Source organism: Penaeus vannamei, chromosome 9, assembly GCF_042767895.1.
Source record: "Penaeus vannamei isolate JL-2024 chromosome 9, ASM4276789v1, whole genome shotgun sequence".
NCBI classification, from domain to species: Eukaryota; Metazoa; Arthropoda; class Malacostraca; order Decapoda; family Penaeidae; genus Penaeus; species Penaeus vannamei.
The window spans coordinates 42,860,143-42,875,004 of record NC_091557.1 but is presented as its reverse complement, the minus strand read 5'-3'; the positions used below and the strand labels follow the sequence as shown (position 1 = coordinate 42,875,004).

At 37.5% G+C, this 14,862-nt stretch overlaps 1 protein-coding gene across 3 annotated transcripts in view; it reads right to left on the bottom strand.

Moving 5' to 3' along the window:
• The window catches only part of Taf7 (TATA-box binding protein associated factor 7), a 14,653-nt gene extending 4,741 nt beyond the window's left edge, over window positions 1-9,912 (bottom strand). Inside the window, exons 1-8 of one of the 3 annotated variants that reach the window (XM_027358786.2) lie at window positions 9,764-9,912; window positions 8,985-9,140; window positions 8,513-8,593; window positions 5,773-5,937; window positions 5,440-5,587; window positions 4,930-5,054; window positions 4,462-4,603; window positions 1,307-1,405 (exon numbers count right to left, since the gene is read on the bottom strand). In XM_027358786.2, the coding sequence (XP_027214587.1) occupies window positions 1,307-1,405; window positions 4,462-4,603; window positions 4,930-5,054; window positions 5,440-5,587; window positions 5,773-5,937; window positions 8,513-8,593; window positions 8,985-9,140; window positions 9,764-9,853 (1,006 nt within the window). In that variant the 5' untranslated portion in view covers window positions 9,854-9,912. The remainder of the gene's footprint in view (window positions 1-1,306; window positions 1,406-4,461; window positions 4,604-4,929; window positions 5,055-5,439; window positions 5,588-5,772; window positions 5,938-8,512; window positions 8,594-8,984; window positions 9,141-9,763) is intronic. The other 2 variants (XM_027358808.2, XM_027358823.2) reach the window with 2 other exon arrangements.
• Window positions 9,913-14,862: the final 4,950 nt, after the last annotated feature.

Sequence of the window (14,862 nt, the reverse complement as noted above, 5' to 3'; positions counted from 1 at the left end):
ATTGCGAAAAACAAGCAACTATAGATTGTGACTGAACAGAGTTACTACATGATAGAATTGAAAATTTCTAACAGAGCAGTTTTATACACAATAAAACTGCTGCACTGCTGTATACATAAAAGAAATGGAGCAATGATCAAATTTACATCAGTTTTGCATTTAGTTGCTGAGGATGGCAACATGTTTTGAAACAAGCTTTTTTGAAGATATATTAATCATAGCAACTCTAAGACACTCTGCATTACTCATGAATACTATATTGTGTATTAATAATTAAATAAAACACTAGACAGGGATCAAATTCTTCTGAAATATAAAATTGCACATTTGAAAATAGGTGAAAGCATATCTTTGTGTACTCCAAACAAACTTCATAATATGAACCCATTGGTTGCAGGTGGCATGACATACATGCCACGTTCTCTGTCATTATAGTCCATTCATTGCTTTTACACAGAAATGGCTCCACAAGTGCTTAGTCACCAAGGAGTCAATTGTTAGTCCTACGTATTTCACCTGTTTACCCATTTCCTGGATTTTTGTAAAGATTTGTTTTTATTCTTCATTGTTATTAGTATCTTCATATCTCAATTGATAGCATAAGAAAAAAAAAAAAAATCCCACAAATTCAAGGAATAGGGAAATCAGGTGCAGTCTCTTGGGCCTACTAATTGACTCATTTGTGGCTTAGCATGCTTGGAGCAATTTATGTGCAACAAAATTCACAAAAATGAAAATGCAGTGGTCAGTAAATGTGTCTGCAGCCAATAGGTTAAAACATTATTTGTAGTTTTGTAACTATTTCTAAACAGATAAAATTCATACAAATTTAGGACAAAAAATTCATGACCCTTACATTTTTTTTTCTTTTTTTCACAGACATCTGAAATAGCTAAAAATGGTGAAATGTTGCACTTACAATATTCTTTACTTGCATTATAAAATAACTTACCAGGAGAAATTTGTGCAAAAAAGCAAAATATCACAGCAAAGTTATTTTGAATAGCAGAACTTAAACCTGAGGTTAAAGTTGTACAAATAGAGAGAAACCAAGAGGTAAAACAAGAGAAAGCCAATGGTTAACCCTACTACCTAAAAAGCAAAAAGTATAAAATTAAAGAGACATACCAGAGTGAACTTCAGACCATAGAGATAATGAGTGATCAGAATATAGGCAAATCTGTACACTGGCTTGCGGAGTAGGCTACCAAGCAGAGGACAGGCAGGGTGGGACAATATATAGAACAGGTATCCGTTATGCCAAAGTATATATAAGTGGGTGAGGTTAAGTGAGCCAAGGACTTACTGGTGCCCTCAGAGGAATGACTTCCTTCCTCTGTTGGTCGGACATGCCCGCCTGCTGTCGAGACTGTCTTTTTGGCGGCTGTTGAGCGCTTGGCTTTGCCTGAGGGAAGCGATGTGTTTGTTTGATTCACATGTGCCGACCATGTCTATGTCAGTGCATAGCAGGTGGACCCTCATAGATGGAAATGTTAGAATAGTTCTTGCCATGTGATGCAGCAAGGCATTAACACACAATTTTGAAGATGTACATGTCCTATGGTTGACATATACCAACAACCTTATATATAATGATTCCATTTGTACACTGTACATTTTTTAAGATAATAAAACTCAAGGAACAAACCATTTTGCCACACAAAGTCTAAAATAAAAAGCAGACAAAATATGAGATTTTAAAATAAATATTCTATTAGTCTTGCACACAAAATACAAACGAGAAACTTTCTATCTACTATGAAGCTGAATAAAATTAAAACAACAAGGTTTCATATTTTTGCCATACCATTAAATCAACTGCCAACACGATTCATGTGGCTGTAACAGCAGATACTACCATTCATGTAAAGATACATAAAAGCATCTCATATGTAGACTCATATTGTATAAATAAATGAAAATTCATAATTCTAAAAAATTACGCACTCATGCTTGCACACAGGAACAAGGAAACACTGAGAAACAGACAGACAAACACACAGACACACACACAAACACACAAACACACACATATACACTTACATGTATGGATACACATGCACACACACACACAAGCATGTATACTCATTTACTTCCACATAAATATATATATATACTTATGTTCCTGAAACACACACATGTATACACACACATTCTCAGCACACACACGCACATGCACACACACACACTAACACAAACACGCACACACACACACTAACACAAACACACACGCACTAACACATGCATATGCACAAAAATGAACACACACATACACAAATACACTTCTACACAAATGAAAATTTCTATAACACATCAACTTAACCCCTAAGATCAGAATGTCACTATTGTCACCTCATGAAAAAATTTGCCTTGAGGCGTGGGTGACGAGAACATACCTTCATGGGGAAATCTGGCTGAGGGCCAAGGTGACAGGAACTTGCCGTCATGAGAGTTTCGGCTGAAGGCCAGGAATGACTTGCCGTAAGTGCACAAAGCTCTTGGAGGGTGATGAGACTCAGTGGGGCTTTTGCATTATTTCCATCAATAAATTAATGTGGAATGTACGACCCTTGAGCCATGAATGGAAGGTACCGGTACTAATGCAGATAGCATTACAAGGAACTGTCTTATCCATTTTTCTTTATTAATACAAAAAACAAAATGTTATTTACTGTTATTGTTACTGCACTGAGTTATGGACTACTTAGTGATATGACATGGCATTTGTACAAGGAAAACAGTATAACACCAACTAGGTAGAGCAAATCAAATGACAAATATAACCACTTGAAGGCAAAAAAATGGGTAGGCATGGTTTAGTCACCATACACGATTGTTTGTGCGCACCCTTGCCCATAAGCCACATGATGGCAGTGAAATATCCTGATCAAATGGGTTAAGCACAACATGTATATGTGTAATGGTATAAAAAGGACATTGACTGAAATAACAAGAGTACCCTTAGTCCATTTCAGATGCATCACCTTTTTTGCTGTTCAGAGAGGACACTAATAACCTTTTGCCATAGTCCTAACATATCTGACTGCCAGTTCCCTACAGGTAGTGATCATGGGCATATACTTTTTGCTTCAATGTATATTTTTCATTTCATCAAAAAAAAGGGCATTTTCAAGTCACAGAGGTTGAGCTTGTCCTATAAGCATTACCACGGCAACTCTCTGATGTGCTCTAAAGCTACCTAAACCTAATCATTATCCACATGAAAAAACAAACAGCACTAAGCAAACTGAATCATTATGAACCATTAGACTAGTATCCACAAAAAATTATCTTTTGTCACTCTCTCTGGTTAATTATAAATAAAAAAACAGCCGAAAATGACATCAGAGTTACGGCATGCATTGTGTGAGGTGGATAATAAAGGCCCATGTACCTCTTGCAGTAAATGGCAAACCGTACCAATGACTTCAGAAGAGCACTAAGGTCACCATGGTAATTCATGAACAGTACTTCCCCATGGTTGGCAGTGATACATGTAAAAATAAAACACCATGGTGTCTATGGCCGAGAGTAAAAGGTCAATGCTTCTGAAATGAGCCTTAGACATTTAGTGGCAGAGTATAGAAATAAATGTTGTTGTTTTTTTGTCCAAGAAACATAATGTGTTTTCATATTAATATTGGATATATCTTCTTTTCTTTATTGAAATGGAATGGGACCTGATATGGAGGATTGAGTTATGGACCTGCTACACAGCAGTTATTCATACATATATATATATAGGTTACAATATGACTATTCAATTCTAGTGTCCTCACATTTAACATTTCTAAAATTGGTTAATGGTTGTGAAAATAAAATCTGGTGTACATGTCCGCTGTGGTAGAGCAAAATTTTATGAGGGTGTGAGTGTTCTTTAAGTAATATATTTGGAAATTGATATAAGAGAGATAGGGAGGAGGGGAAGTGGGAGAGAAATAGAGAACATGGAGGTAGGCGAGGGGGAGGGAGAGGGGGGTGAGCAAAAATGACAGTGAGAGTGAAAGTGAGAGAAAGAGAGAAAGAGAGAAAGAGAGAGAGAGAGAGAGAGAGAGAGAGAGAGAGAGAGAGAGAGAGAGAGAGAGAGAGAGAGAGAGACAGAGAGAGAGAGAGAGAGAGAGACAGACAGACACTGTGTATGTGTGTGCAAGTAATTGCACACATGCGTACTTGTGTTACTAAAAGTATATATGCATGTAACATATGTACAAGTTAGTGTTTGATGATACAGACATAACAAAAACAACTACATATATCAGTGAGTCTCACACTCATATGCTGTCAAAACTGATTAAAAAAACAGAACAATGAACTCAACTTTTACTCAACACTACCAAAGGTGCAAATATCTGAGTTAACCTAAAAATGAACCGGTACAAGACTTTGCAAATTCAACAAACTCGAACAACAAACACAATCTAAAAAGGAAAGAAAATGGAGAGAAGAACATCGTACACATACCTTTGCTAGAGCTAGGCTTTGTGGGAGTGGGCGTCTGAGGCTTGGAGGACGACGAGTCTCCTTCGTTGCAGAACATTCCCGAGAAGTTGGTTACCAGAGGGGCAGCGCTTGACTTGCTTGAGGGACTATTTCCGGTCTCATTCTGTAGATACAGTTGTTTGGTGTTATATTCATCTTTCCAATATACATAATATATATTTACACGAGAAGTTTTCTACAAAAGATGAATAGACAGACAGACACAGATACACATAGACAGATAGACAGACAAACACACATGCACACAATATTATAATAATAATAATAAAAATAATAATAATAATGATAATGATGATAATAATAATAATAATAATAATAATAAAAATAATAATAATAATAAAGTGCTAAATAAACAAACTAAGCTAAAAGAGTCAGAGAAAATGGGTGAATGCCGGCAGGTACCCCTAAAAGATGCTGGAATCAACTTACCATGTACGACTCGGAGAATCTGCTGTCATCAACTGAGAGACGAGAGTCATCATCCTCATCCAATATGTTAATTGTGGCACCAACCTCATCGTCTGATGAACTCAATACTTCTCCAAACAGTTGTTCTAAATAAAAAAAGAAAGAAAAAAAAAAAGGGTATTAATATGTATAACGAGAATAAAGAAAAAATTAAAGCAATAATAGTGTTGATATTTAGAGCAGTAAATAGAAGAAAGAGAGCCCTAAAATGAAAGATAGATGAGGGAGCCATCTAAATATCAAATTACGAAGATGAAGGAATTTTCAAAATTATACTCACTGCCTAATCTCATCACCAAGGTATTGAACCATGGAGCCTCTCATCAAAGAATTCTCTATCTTGTAAAGAATTAGACTATTGATCTACTACTAATCTAAAGAACTATTTAGTTACTTTGCTTGTTAAGTGGCCTATCCATAACTGAAATAACAAATAGAAAAAGAAACCCAAGTTCCCTTCTCATTACATACCATCTAAGTTAGAAGACGACAAGTTTGTGTCAGCATTATTTTTCTTTTCGTCTTCTTCACGTACAACCTCCCACCGCACACTAATGGCTTCATTATCTGTTCTTAATAAACGCTTTACTTCTTTCTCAATTTCTGGTAGGTCTAAGTTCTGCAAAATGTTAAAACATCAAAATCAAGTATGATAAAATGCTCTTCCTTCAATTAACGTCAATGTATTAAATACAGTTAACTTACATATCCTGTAAAGTAATCAAACAATCAATCAGAAAAAAATAATAATAAATAAAAATAAATAAATAAATAAATACAACAAACACATAATCAACAAAGAACCTTTTTGCGTAGAGTTTTGCGGAAACGTCTCTTGCGGACATTTTTGAGGGGAGGCGTATAACCATGGGGCCAGAGGTATTTTTTGTCAACTTTATTGGGATCACGACGTTTCTTTTTTGGATCCTCTTCCTCTGGGGGATCCTCCTCTTCGCGTACCATCAGCATCTGTCGTCGGCAAGAATGAGTTTATTTACAAAATCAAATGATTCAATACCTTGTAATTAAGTAAATGTTTGTACATAAAAATACAACCAACAGACTGGTACTAATTTCCAGCATTTGGAAAAATAATTTAACCCATTTGCGACGGATGTCCCATATATGAGACACCCAGAAATATAAACATTGCCAGTGTGATGTTGGATCAGGGAGGGGGAGGGGGAAGGGGAGGGGGGAAAGGGAGGGGGAAAGGGAGGGTGAGGAAGGGGGAAAGGGAAGGGGAAAGGGAGGGGGTGAGCAAAAATGAGAGTGAGAGTGAGTGTGTGTGTGTGTGTGTGTGTGTGTGTGTGTGTGTGTGTGTGTGTGTGTGTGTGTGTTTGTTTGTGTTTATGTGTGTGTGTTGTGTTTGTGTGAGTGAGAAAGAGAGAGAGAAAGAGAGAGAGAGAGGGAGAGAGAGAGAGAAAGAGAGAGAGAGAGAGAGAGAGAGAGAGAGAGAGAGAGAGAGAGAGAGAGAGATAAAGAGAGAGAGAGAGAAAGAAAGATAAAAAAGAGAGAGAGAGAAAGATAAAACGAGAGAAAGAGAGAGAGAGAGAGAGAAGAAAAAGGAAAAAGAGAGAGAGATAGAGATAGAGAAAGATAAAGAGAGAGAGAGAGAGAGAGAGAGAGAGAGAGAGAGAGAGAGAGAGAGAGAGAGAGAGAGAGAGAGAGAGAGAGAGAGAGAGAGAGAGAGAGAGAGAGAGAGACTGTGGATGTGTGTGCAAGTAATTGCACACATGTGTACACATGAAGAGACTGCAGCTGCCTATCATTTTTTCTTCTTCTTCTTCTTTTTTTACGCAAAAACTTTATACCAAAATACTACTATGATACAAATGGTATGAATGCTGCAATTACAAGGTAACCTAACTAAGAACCTTAATATTATGATCATTAAAATAAAAACTAAATAATTTTTCACAAACTTATTATATTTGCTTCTAAATCATAATATATGATAAAACTGTTTTGTGAACAAGTACCTAGAAGTATTTGCCTAAGCATTTTGTATCCAACAAATTTTATCCCTCACACTTAGAACACAACAACAGAAATATTGTATTCAATTTATTATGGACAAGATAATAAACTAACAATGCATGATACTTCTAGAATCCACAACATACTCGTGTCCATTTCTTTTCTATATCAAAATTCAAGACTTTAATGCTTAATCCCTATGACCTGGACGATGTTACAGTCCCATCATGAAAAAATCTGGGTTTGAGGGCCAGGTGACATGAACATGTCATCAATGGACTGGAAGAGTGTCAGCTCAAGGGAAGATGTCATTTCTATGCTGTGCATCATATCCTGGCTGCTGTGACTAATGGCACAAGCTGTATTGCACAAAATTTGAAAATCATGAAAAGATAAGATATATGACACAAATAACCAAATGCTCCTTTTTTTTTCTTGCACTGAGTTATTTACTACATAGAGAGATGACCTGGAGTCTGTGCAAAGAAAATACCTTATTACCATCTGGAAAAAAACAAAAGACAAATATGGACATAGGAAAATGGCATAAAAGCTTAAAAAGTTTACACAAAATAACTTGGCACAGGGGAGGCACAGAGTCTTGTCACCCCTCATGGCTGTTCACATGCGCCCAGCCTACGCATCACATGCCTGAGATGTTGGCTACTGACATTACCCACTGCCCATATTTTCGGCACCGTGATTTCTGTGACGCAAGCGGATCCAACAGGTTAAACAATAACACCAAGAAGAAAAATGCGTAAGACAATTCATTAAAACAATTTTTGCTACTAAAACATTATATATGATACAACTGTTTTAGTGAGTAAGTACGGAGAAGTGTTTGCCTAAGCATTTCACATCCAACAAATCTTCTCCCCAACGCTTGGCACACAGCAACAGAAATATTGTCTCAAATTCATTATGGACAAGATAATAAACTAACAATGCATGATACTTCTAGAATTCACAAGATACTCTTGTGTCCATTTCTTTTCTATATCAAAATGCAAGAAAAATTCAATAATAAGAAAAATGCATAAGAAAATTCATTAAAACAATTCTATAATCAGTAACCTAGATGTATCTGAATATTCAAATTAATTTCAGATAAATACTGATAATATGGATATATTCTCCAATAAAATATTTTGACTTTCTAATACGTCTGGGACTTTTAATCAAGTAATTGCCAACAACTGGATGTGTTTCTTAGACTCAATGCTCAGGTAGTGAATCAGTTGACAACTATAATTTTATCAACATATTTCCTTGGGTACAATAATACTTCAGCGATAACAAGAAATACCAACATTTTCACAATGTTCTTGTAGTCCAATCATTACTCATTAATTAAACTAGGTCATGAAGATTCCCAGTCTGATGGAAGAGATTATACATCAAGGTAATAGTCTATTATTAACTGTTGCTTTAACTGAAGAGGGATTTGCCATGCATCTTTAATTACTGAAGTATATTTAACTCTGCAAATAAATCTATGGATATATAATAAATAGAGGTTATATAATCCTAAGTAAATGAACATTAATATAAAGCCTCTTACCTGACAAACATCAGCTGTTTTGTAGAAATTCTTGCCGTCAATGGTCTTCCAGGTTTCCATAATTGTTGGGATATCCACAAGCTGGAAAAATAAGGTAAAAAAAATAAAAAGAATTGAAAAAACATTCTCAACGTCACTCGACAATGCCATTATTTAAACTAAATACCACAACACGACTTTAATAAAACTATGTTGTATATAATCTATTGCATAATACTAGGTTGCTATGAATTAGGCACCCATAGTCCAGACTACAGTTTAAAAGATGTGGGCAGTCTGTCATTCCTCTTCTCTTTGTTAACATTAGTATATCGAGAGTTTGAGCACTCAATATCTTTTAAGATTTTTAAATACCTATAGAGTACATACAAATATATCAAACATGTAAATAAAAAATTCATATGGTCAATAGGTACAGATATTACTCCAGTATGATATACAGTACGTCATGCATACCATTCTTGCATCTTACCCTTGCTTTATACATGATGGTATCAAAGGTGATGATACCATTGCGCATATCATCTTTGTCGTTGGTGAAATCCAACTGGATGGATAGTCGGTCTTTGATATTCGTCTGTCCCTGCTTAATAGCTTCCTTCAAATTTTGTGCTTGGGCCTGTAAATACTGCTTTCCATAAGAATTCTTGACTCAGCACAAAGCACAGTCGATAATGAAAGAAGGAATATATATTGTTGATGTAAAGGTACACATGAAAATGCACTTATATGTGCATACATAGATCCACACACATTAAGAAAATCATTATACTGTATAATTAGTTAATGAAAGTTAATGGTGATTGATGATGGATGATGATGATGGTTGATGATGATGATTGAAGATGATGATGACATGATGATGAAAATGACATTGATTATGCTGTTGATGATGACATGATTATGATGATTATGCTGATGATGACAAGGCAACTAATGATGAAGATGCTTACATTTATATATATATATTTCTTGTCTCCTAATCTATAGCCAAAAAGCAATTTTCACAAAATGCTGAACGAATATTGGCATCAATATCAGTTTCCTACCATCGAAGATTATAAATCAAGAAATATTTTGACGTGCAAAGATATCCCCTTTGTCATTCACACTCAATATAATACACAATTATACACAGTACAATTCAGAATATTTTAATTAAGTTTCCCATGTGCCATACAGGAAACATTCCATAAAATATATTGTACTTTTAAAATGAAAGAAAATATTCAAATGAAAGATAACACTTACCAAGGGCAGCCGAAGAATGAACTGATTCTCAAGCTCGGCTCCTTGCGTCCCAGGAGGCCGGGCCAACCTGTTTTTCTGAACTCGATTCATTCTTAGCTCACCAAAAGTTGCTCTTCCCTTGGCTCAAACTGTGTAGGTAATAAAAGGTCCTGAAAAAAATAATAGACTCATAACCTTATTCTTCATACTGATTCAAGAGCAATTAATTCCAGTCTATGGCACTGACCTATTAAATTTCCCCTGTCCAGGAAAACAAATAATCTTCCAAGTATTCACAGCAGGAGAGAGTGTATGACTACCATGCATATGCAGCACTGCCAAGTCTGTCCGAAGCTCTCTCCTGCCATGAATATGTGAAGGATTCTTTGTTTTCCTGGGTGCGGGTTGGGGGCAGCAGCTCCACATGGGGTGTCACAGGGGAAACAGCCCCCTGCATTGTGCAATATAGTGAATGATAATAATAATATACATATTTGCTACATAGATCGTGAGAAGAATCCAACAATACCGAAATCCTTTGAATCTGTTATACAAACGTTTTAGAAAAAATCCAAATGTTATACAAGCTTTCATGGAAAGTGTCCAAATTATTTCAAGGAAAATCCTGTCATCTTTGCTGGCCAAGATCAAGCACTGGAGAACAAAATATGCTTTACCCACAAAGTGAAGACTGACCGAGGTTGCTCTTCCCTCCAATACGTGTGTATTTTTGGTTTTGTGAGCGCTATTGTGAAACTGTAGCCGTCTGGGTCATTCATTAACTTGTATATGTCATATTTTCTATGCAATCTACTTTATTATCAATTTATTTTGTAAAATAACAGACTTAGTACCAACCCAGCTGATTTCTGACTGTTTACATTTGCTTGTAGGCTCATGTGCTAGCCACTTGTATCCTGTCCTAGAGAAGTATGTAATTAAACTTCCGCAGTTGTTTAATATCAAATTCCAAAATATGCTCTAAAAATATAAATAACTCAAAAGGGTTCTTAAAATGAAATTACTATGCAATGTAAGAAAAAAGACTTTGTAAATGTTTGAAACGAGTCTTTCCTATGACGACTCAATGTGGGTTGGGGGAACTTCGTTAAATTAGAGTTATCTAAGGAAAACATTTTAATTCCTATGTAATATGTAAAACAATAATCTGAAAAAAAAATATATGATTTAAATTATACCGATCTAATTGCCGATTAAGTGTATTTGATATCCATTTACCAATCTATATGTTACGCAACAGGAAGAGGATGTAGTGATGTATTCAAATATTCTCAAAATTCTAATTACACGAGAATTAACCTAATGACCTTTACGCTTTTAAGACGCGTACAGAAAGCGCCCTTACTTGCAACAAGGGACGTAGTAGCTCTGATAAAATGACAGTGTAGGCCCTATACTGTTCATGAATCGCGAAGTACGGTTTGGTTGTGCCAGGCCCGACCCAAAGAATTTTCATAAATACAGACGCAGAAATAAAGGCATATCTGTCTATATATTTGACAGATATATTTATCTATTTGCCCGGTTGATATGCATGTCAAGCCTGATAAATATGCATTTATTTCTTTATTTATGCATGTCCAGTATACGAAAATGTTTTGGGTCGGGCCTCGCACAATTCTAACAAACCGGTAGATAGAAATTATCTATATTTATCATATGGGTTTAAAGTTTGTGATACAAATCAATTTAAAGTGCATCGTCAGTCAACCTAATTTATTATATTGTTTCTGAAACTGTTGGTGAAAATAAATGATGTGAAATGAAATGCAGTCAATATGTGCAGCGGCGCATTCATATGAGGGTGGGGTATATAGTAAGTAGCTGCTGTGAAACTTAAAGTATTAACATATCATTTAGTGCCAAACACTTGGGTGACAGTCTTTAGACCTGGGCAGATTGGGCACTTCCCAGCGAACCCTCTTCCCGGCTCACGCTTGCTCACCCACCCTGCGCAGGGCCGAGTCTAGCTTCACTCTACCCAATGTTAAGGAAATATTCCCTTAGCCTTGATTCTACCTATTCTTAAGCCTATATTTGTCGTTTCAGCGACTGGTGTCCAACGCATTGTCGGTGTACCCCTGCAAATTATTCTAGAAACCCATTATTTCCGATATATCCTGTTTAGTCCGTCTTTTACATAATAATTTCGTTATTTTTGGTAATGAAATAATTGTAAACATTTGGAAAATATAATGGCATATGAAATATTGTTATGAGTATTATTCTGATATCCAAATAACATATCAATAGTTTACCATTATTTAAATAGCAGATCCAGGTGATATAAGACAGAAAGAGAGTAGCTGCTTAGTATAATGCAGAGCCATATGTTAGGCGCTGTTCAGACGAGCGATTTTAGTGGCCCGACTGCTAGAAGCGCGACTACTGAGTGAATGTTCACACACAGCGCTTACAGTGACCCGACTCGTCTCACGCCCACTATTGTATTTTTTTTTTTTTTTTATCTCTCTTCAGTCGCTGATTATACACAGCTGGTAATGGATGTAGAAGAGGTGACATGTGCATGGGTACTATATCGTTTGCAGTGGCGGAAGAGGAGACAGACGTTATTGGGTTCATCCTATCTTAAATGACAGACTTACCCATGTAATATTCTTCACATTGTATCCAAAGTTATGAGAACATGAATCCCAGTTCTTTAGTTACATGAGAATGTCCATCAAATCAGGATGACAGGCTGGGGGAAGCGGAAATTACTGTCGCCGGTCTGTCTCTCATTGGTCGAATCCCCCTCCAGCCAATGTGGCGCGCCATTACCATGAAAACGCAGTGGCTGCCGCCGTGTGCGGCCGCATAGTAACACATGTATTTCGAGTCGCTGAGCAGTCGGGCGACTGCCCGACTGCTCAGGATGAAAGACAGGCCCGCAATTTAGGATGTGGACAGAAGGGTGAAGATGAGGAAAAGGAAAGAAGAAAAGACCATGCAAAATTAGTTGAAGCGAGGGCTGAGGTCGAAGGTAGGGGTGATCTCCTGCACTGGACCTCTGTCTCTATCTGCAACGAGCATGGGATTAGAAGGGGAGGGGGTGTACCATACTACTTAAAATGGTGTCTATGTGACACATTATTTTCTTTCTTTTATGTTTTGTTGCTTCATAACGATGATTATGTCATTCCTGAGTTCAGATTTATTTATTGAAAATTTTCAGTCGTGCCAACTAAGGTCATATAGCGAGGCTCGGGGACGAAGCCCTTAGGCAAGGAAAGGTCTTACAGCATTATGGCAAAGTATTATGGCAAAAAGTAGTTAATAATTAGGACAAACTGTTAGATGTGAAAGGTTGTAAAGCGCTGTTAGTGAAAATTATTTATTGAAAAAATCTGCCGCGTCAACATCTAGGATCATTAGCGGTATATACGAAATATAGTAATAGGGCGAGTTTTTTTGGGGGATGGATAAAAGCAAAATAAATGTGCTAGTCATCTAAGGTCATATAGCACTATAGTAGTAAAGGGTGGTTGAGTTAGCAATTATTTGCAATACGTCAAATATCTAGAGTAATATTGAAAAGTTAAAGATGGGTAAAGGAGCTGATGAGTAAGGGGGTAGGTAAGGGGATCAGATCAAGTGAAAAATGTGTATGCATCTGAGGAAGGAGAATAGGTTGTCAAGACAGGGGAAATATGAGTAGCAGGAGGATAGCTATCCGTAATCACTTCGAGTGTGGCTGGAGCATGAGTTATGGAATTTTGTATTTGAATATCTTCCATAGTTTCTGCAATGGAGTTGGTTGGAGTTTTGTGAGTCAAAGGTTCTCTTATGAGGAGGGGAAGAGGAGACTGGTGTCTGAGGAGTAAAGCCGAAGGTAGGTGGAGGTGAGTGTGTGGTAGGAGAAGAAGGGATGGAACGTTTAGCCTGTCTGTTGCAGGTAGTGCGGGGAGGGAGAGGGGACGGTGTTGGGGCTGTAGTTGAGATTGGAGATTCTGGATTTAGAGTGGCAAAATAATTTGACTGGGGAAGGTTGGAAGTGGAAGTGGGGAAATAAGTAGGTATAGGGGAGGGTGTAGGGACATTTGGGAGGGAAGGGGAGGGGCGGAGCGAACATTACTAGAGTAGGGAGTATGAGAGAAACCTCATCGATGTGCTTCCTGTCTGGCTACACTCAGCGTGAGACCAAGTTTGTATCTGAGAGTTACTACCTCACACTCAAATTTGTAGGTGGGGCAGCCAATATAAAATACATTATGGGGTCCGCCGCAATTAGCACATGTACGTGTTTGTGCAGAGCAGTTTGATCGGTTATGACCAGGCTGGGCACATAGGGGGTATCGGGCTGTAGAACGGCAGTGTTTGGCAGAATGTCCTAAATGCCAATAGTTTTGTCATTGACGGGGAGGAAGTTCATATGTTTGAACAGAGAGGCATTGTCCATCAATGTAGATACAAAAGGGAAAATCATGTATACGCAAAGTAATTTTGGCAATGTTGGTGGGGTTCTTTCGATGACCTCTAGGAGGGATGGAGCAGCCGAGTAAGAATTCTCCACAATCTGACCAATCGATATCCATAGGGCAGCTAACTGGGGATATATGAGACAGTTCCGGCACAAGTATTAAGAGTTGGATGAGGTTCTGCAGGAATGGGGTCGTCAGAGAGATCAGTTAGATTTGATAATGCTACAGTTTCAGTTTCAGATGTAACTGTAACGAGACGGGAACGATCGGGTCAGGTACGGACAGGGACTTTGCCCACTTACTTTTGGGGACATTGTTGAAAGAGAAGAGTGTTGCCTGATTAAGGAGCTGCAGGGCGGATCACGAAAAATCGGTCCCATTTGGCTGGGCTAAATAGAGTATTTAAGATATTTGTAGAGTAGGGGTCGCTAGAAGGACGGAGACGTGTGGAAAAGGAACTATTGTTGAGGGGGGTAGTATTACGGAGAGATGGAGAGTAAGGCTGTAAATTAGTAGCAAGGGAGGATGGGGTGATTGGTGAAGGTTGTGGGGGTAGAGGTGATGAAGTTGAGGAAGTTGGGAGAGTAGGAATGTCTTCTGCAGATTGAGTCTCGACTTGGATGGATACTGTACTAATAGGCATTGAGGAGTGGGTAGTGCTTGCAGTGTTCAGAGTCG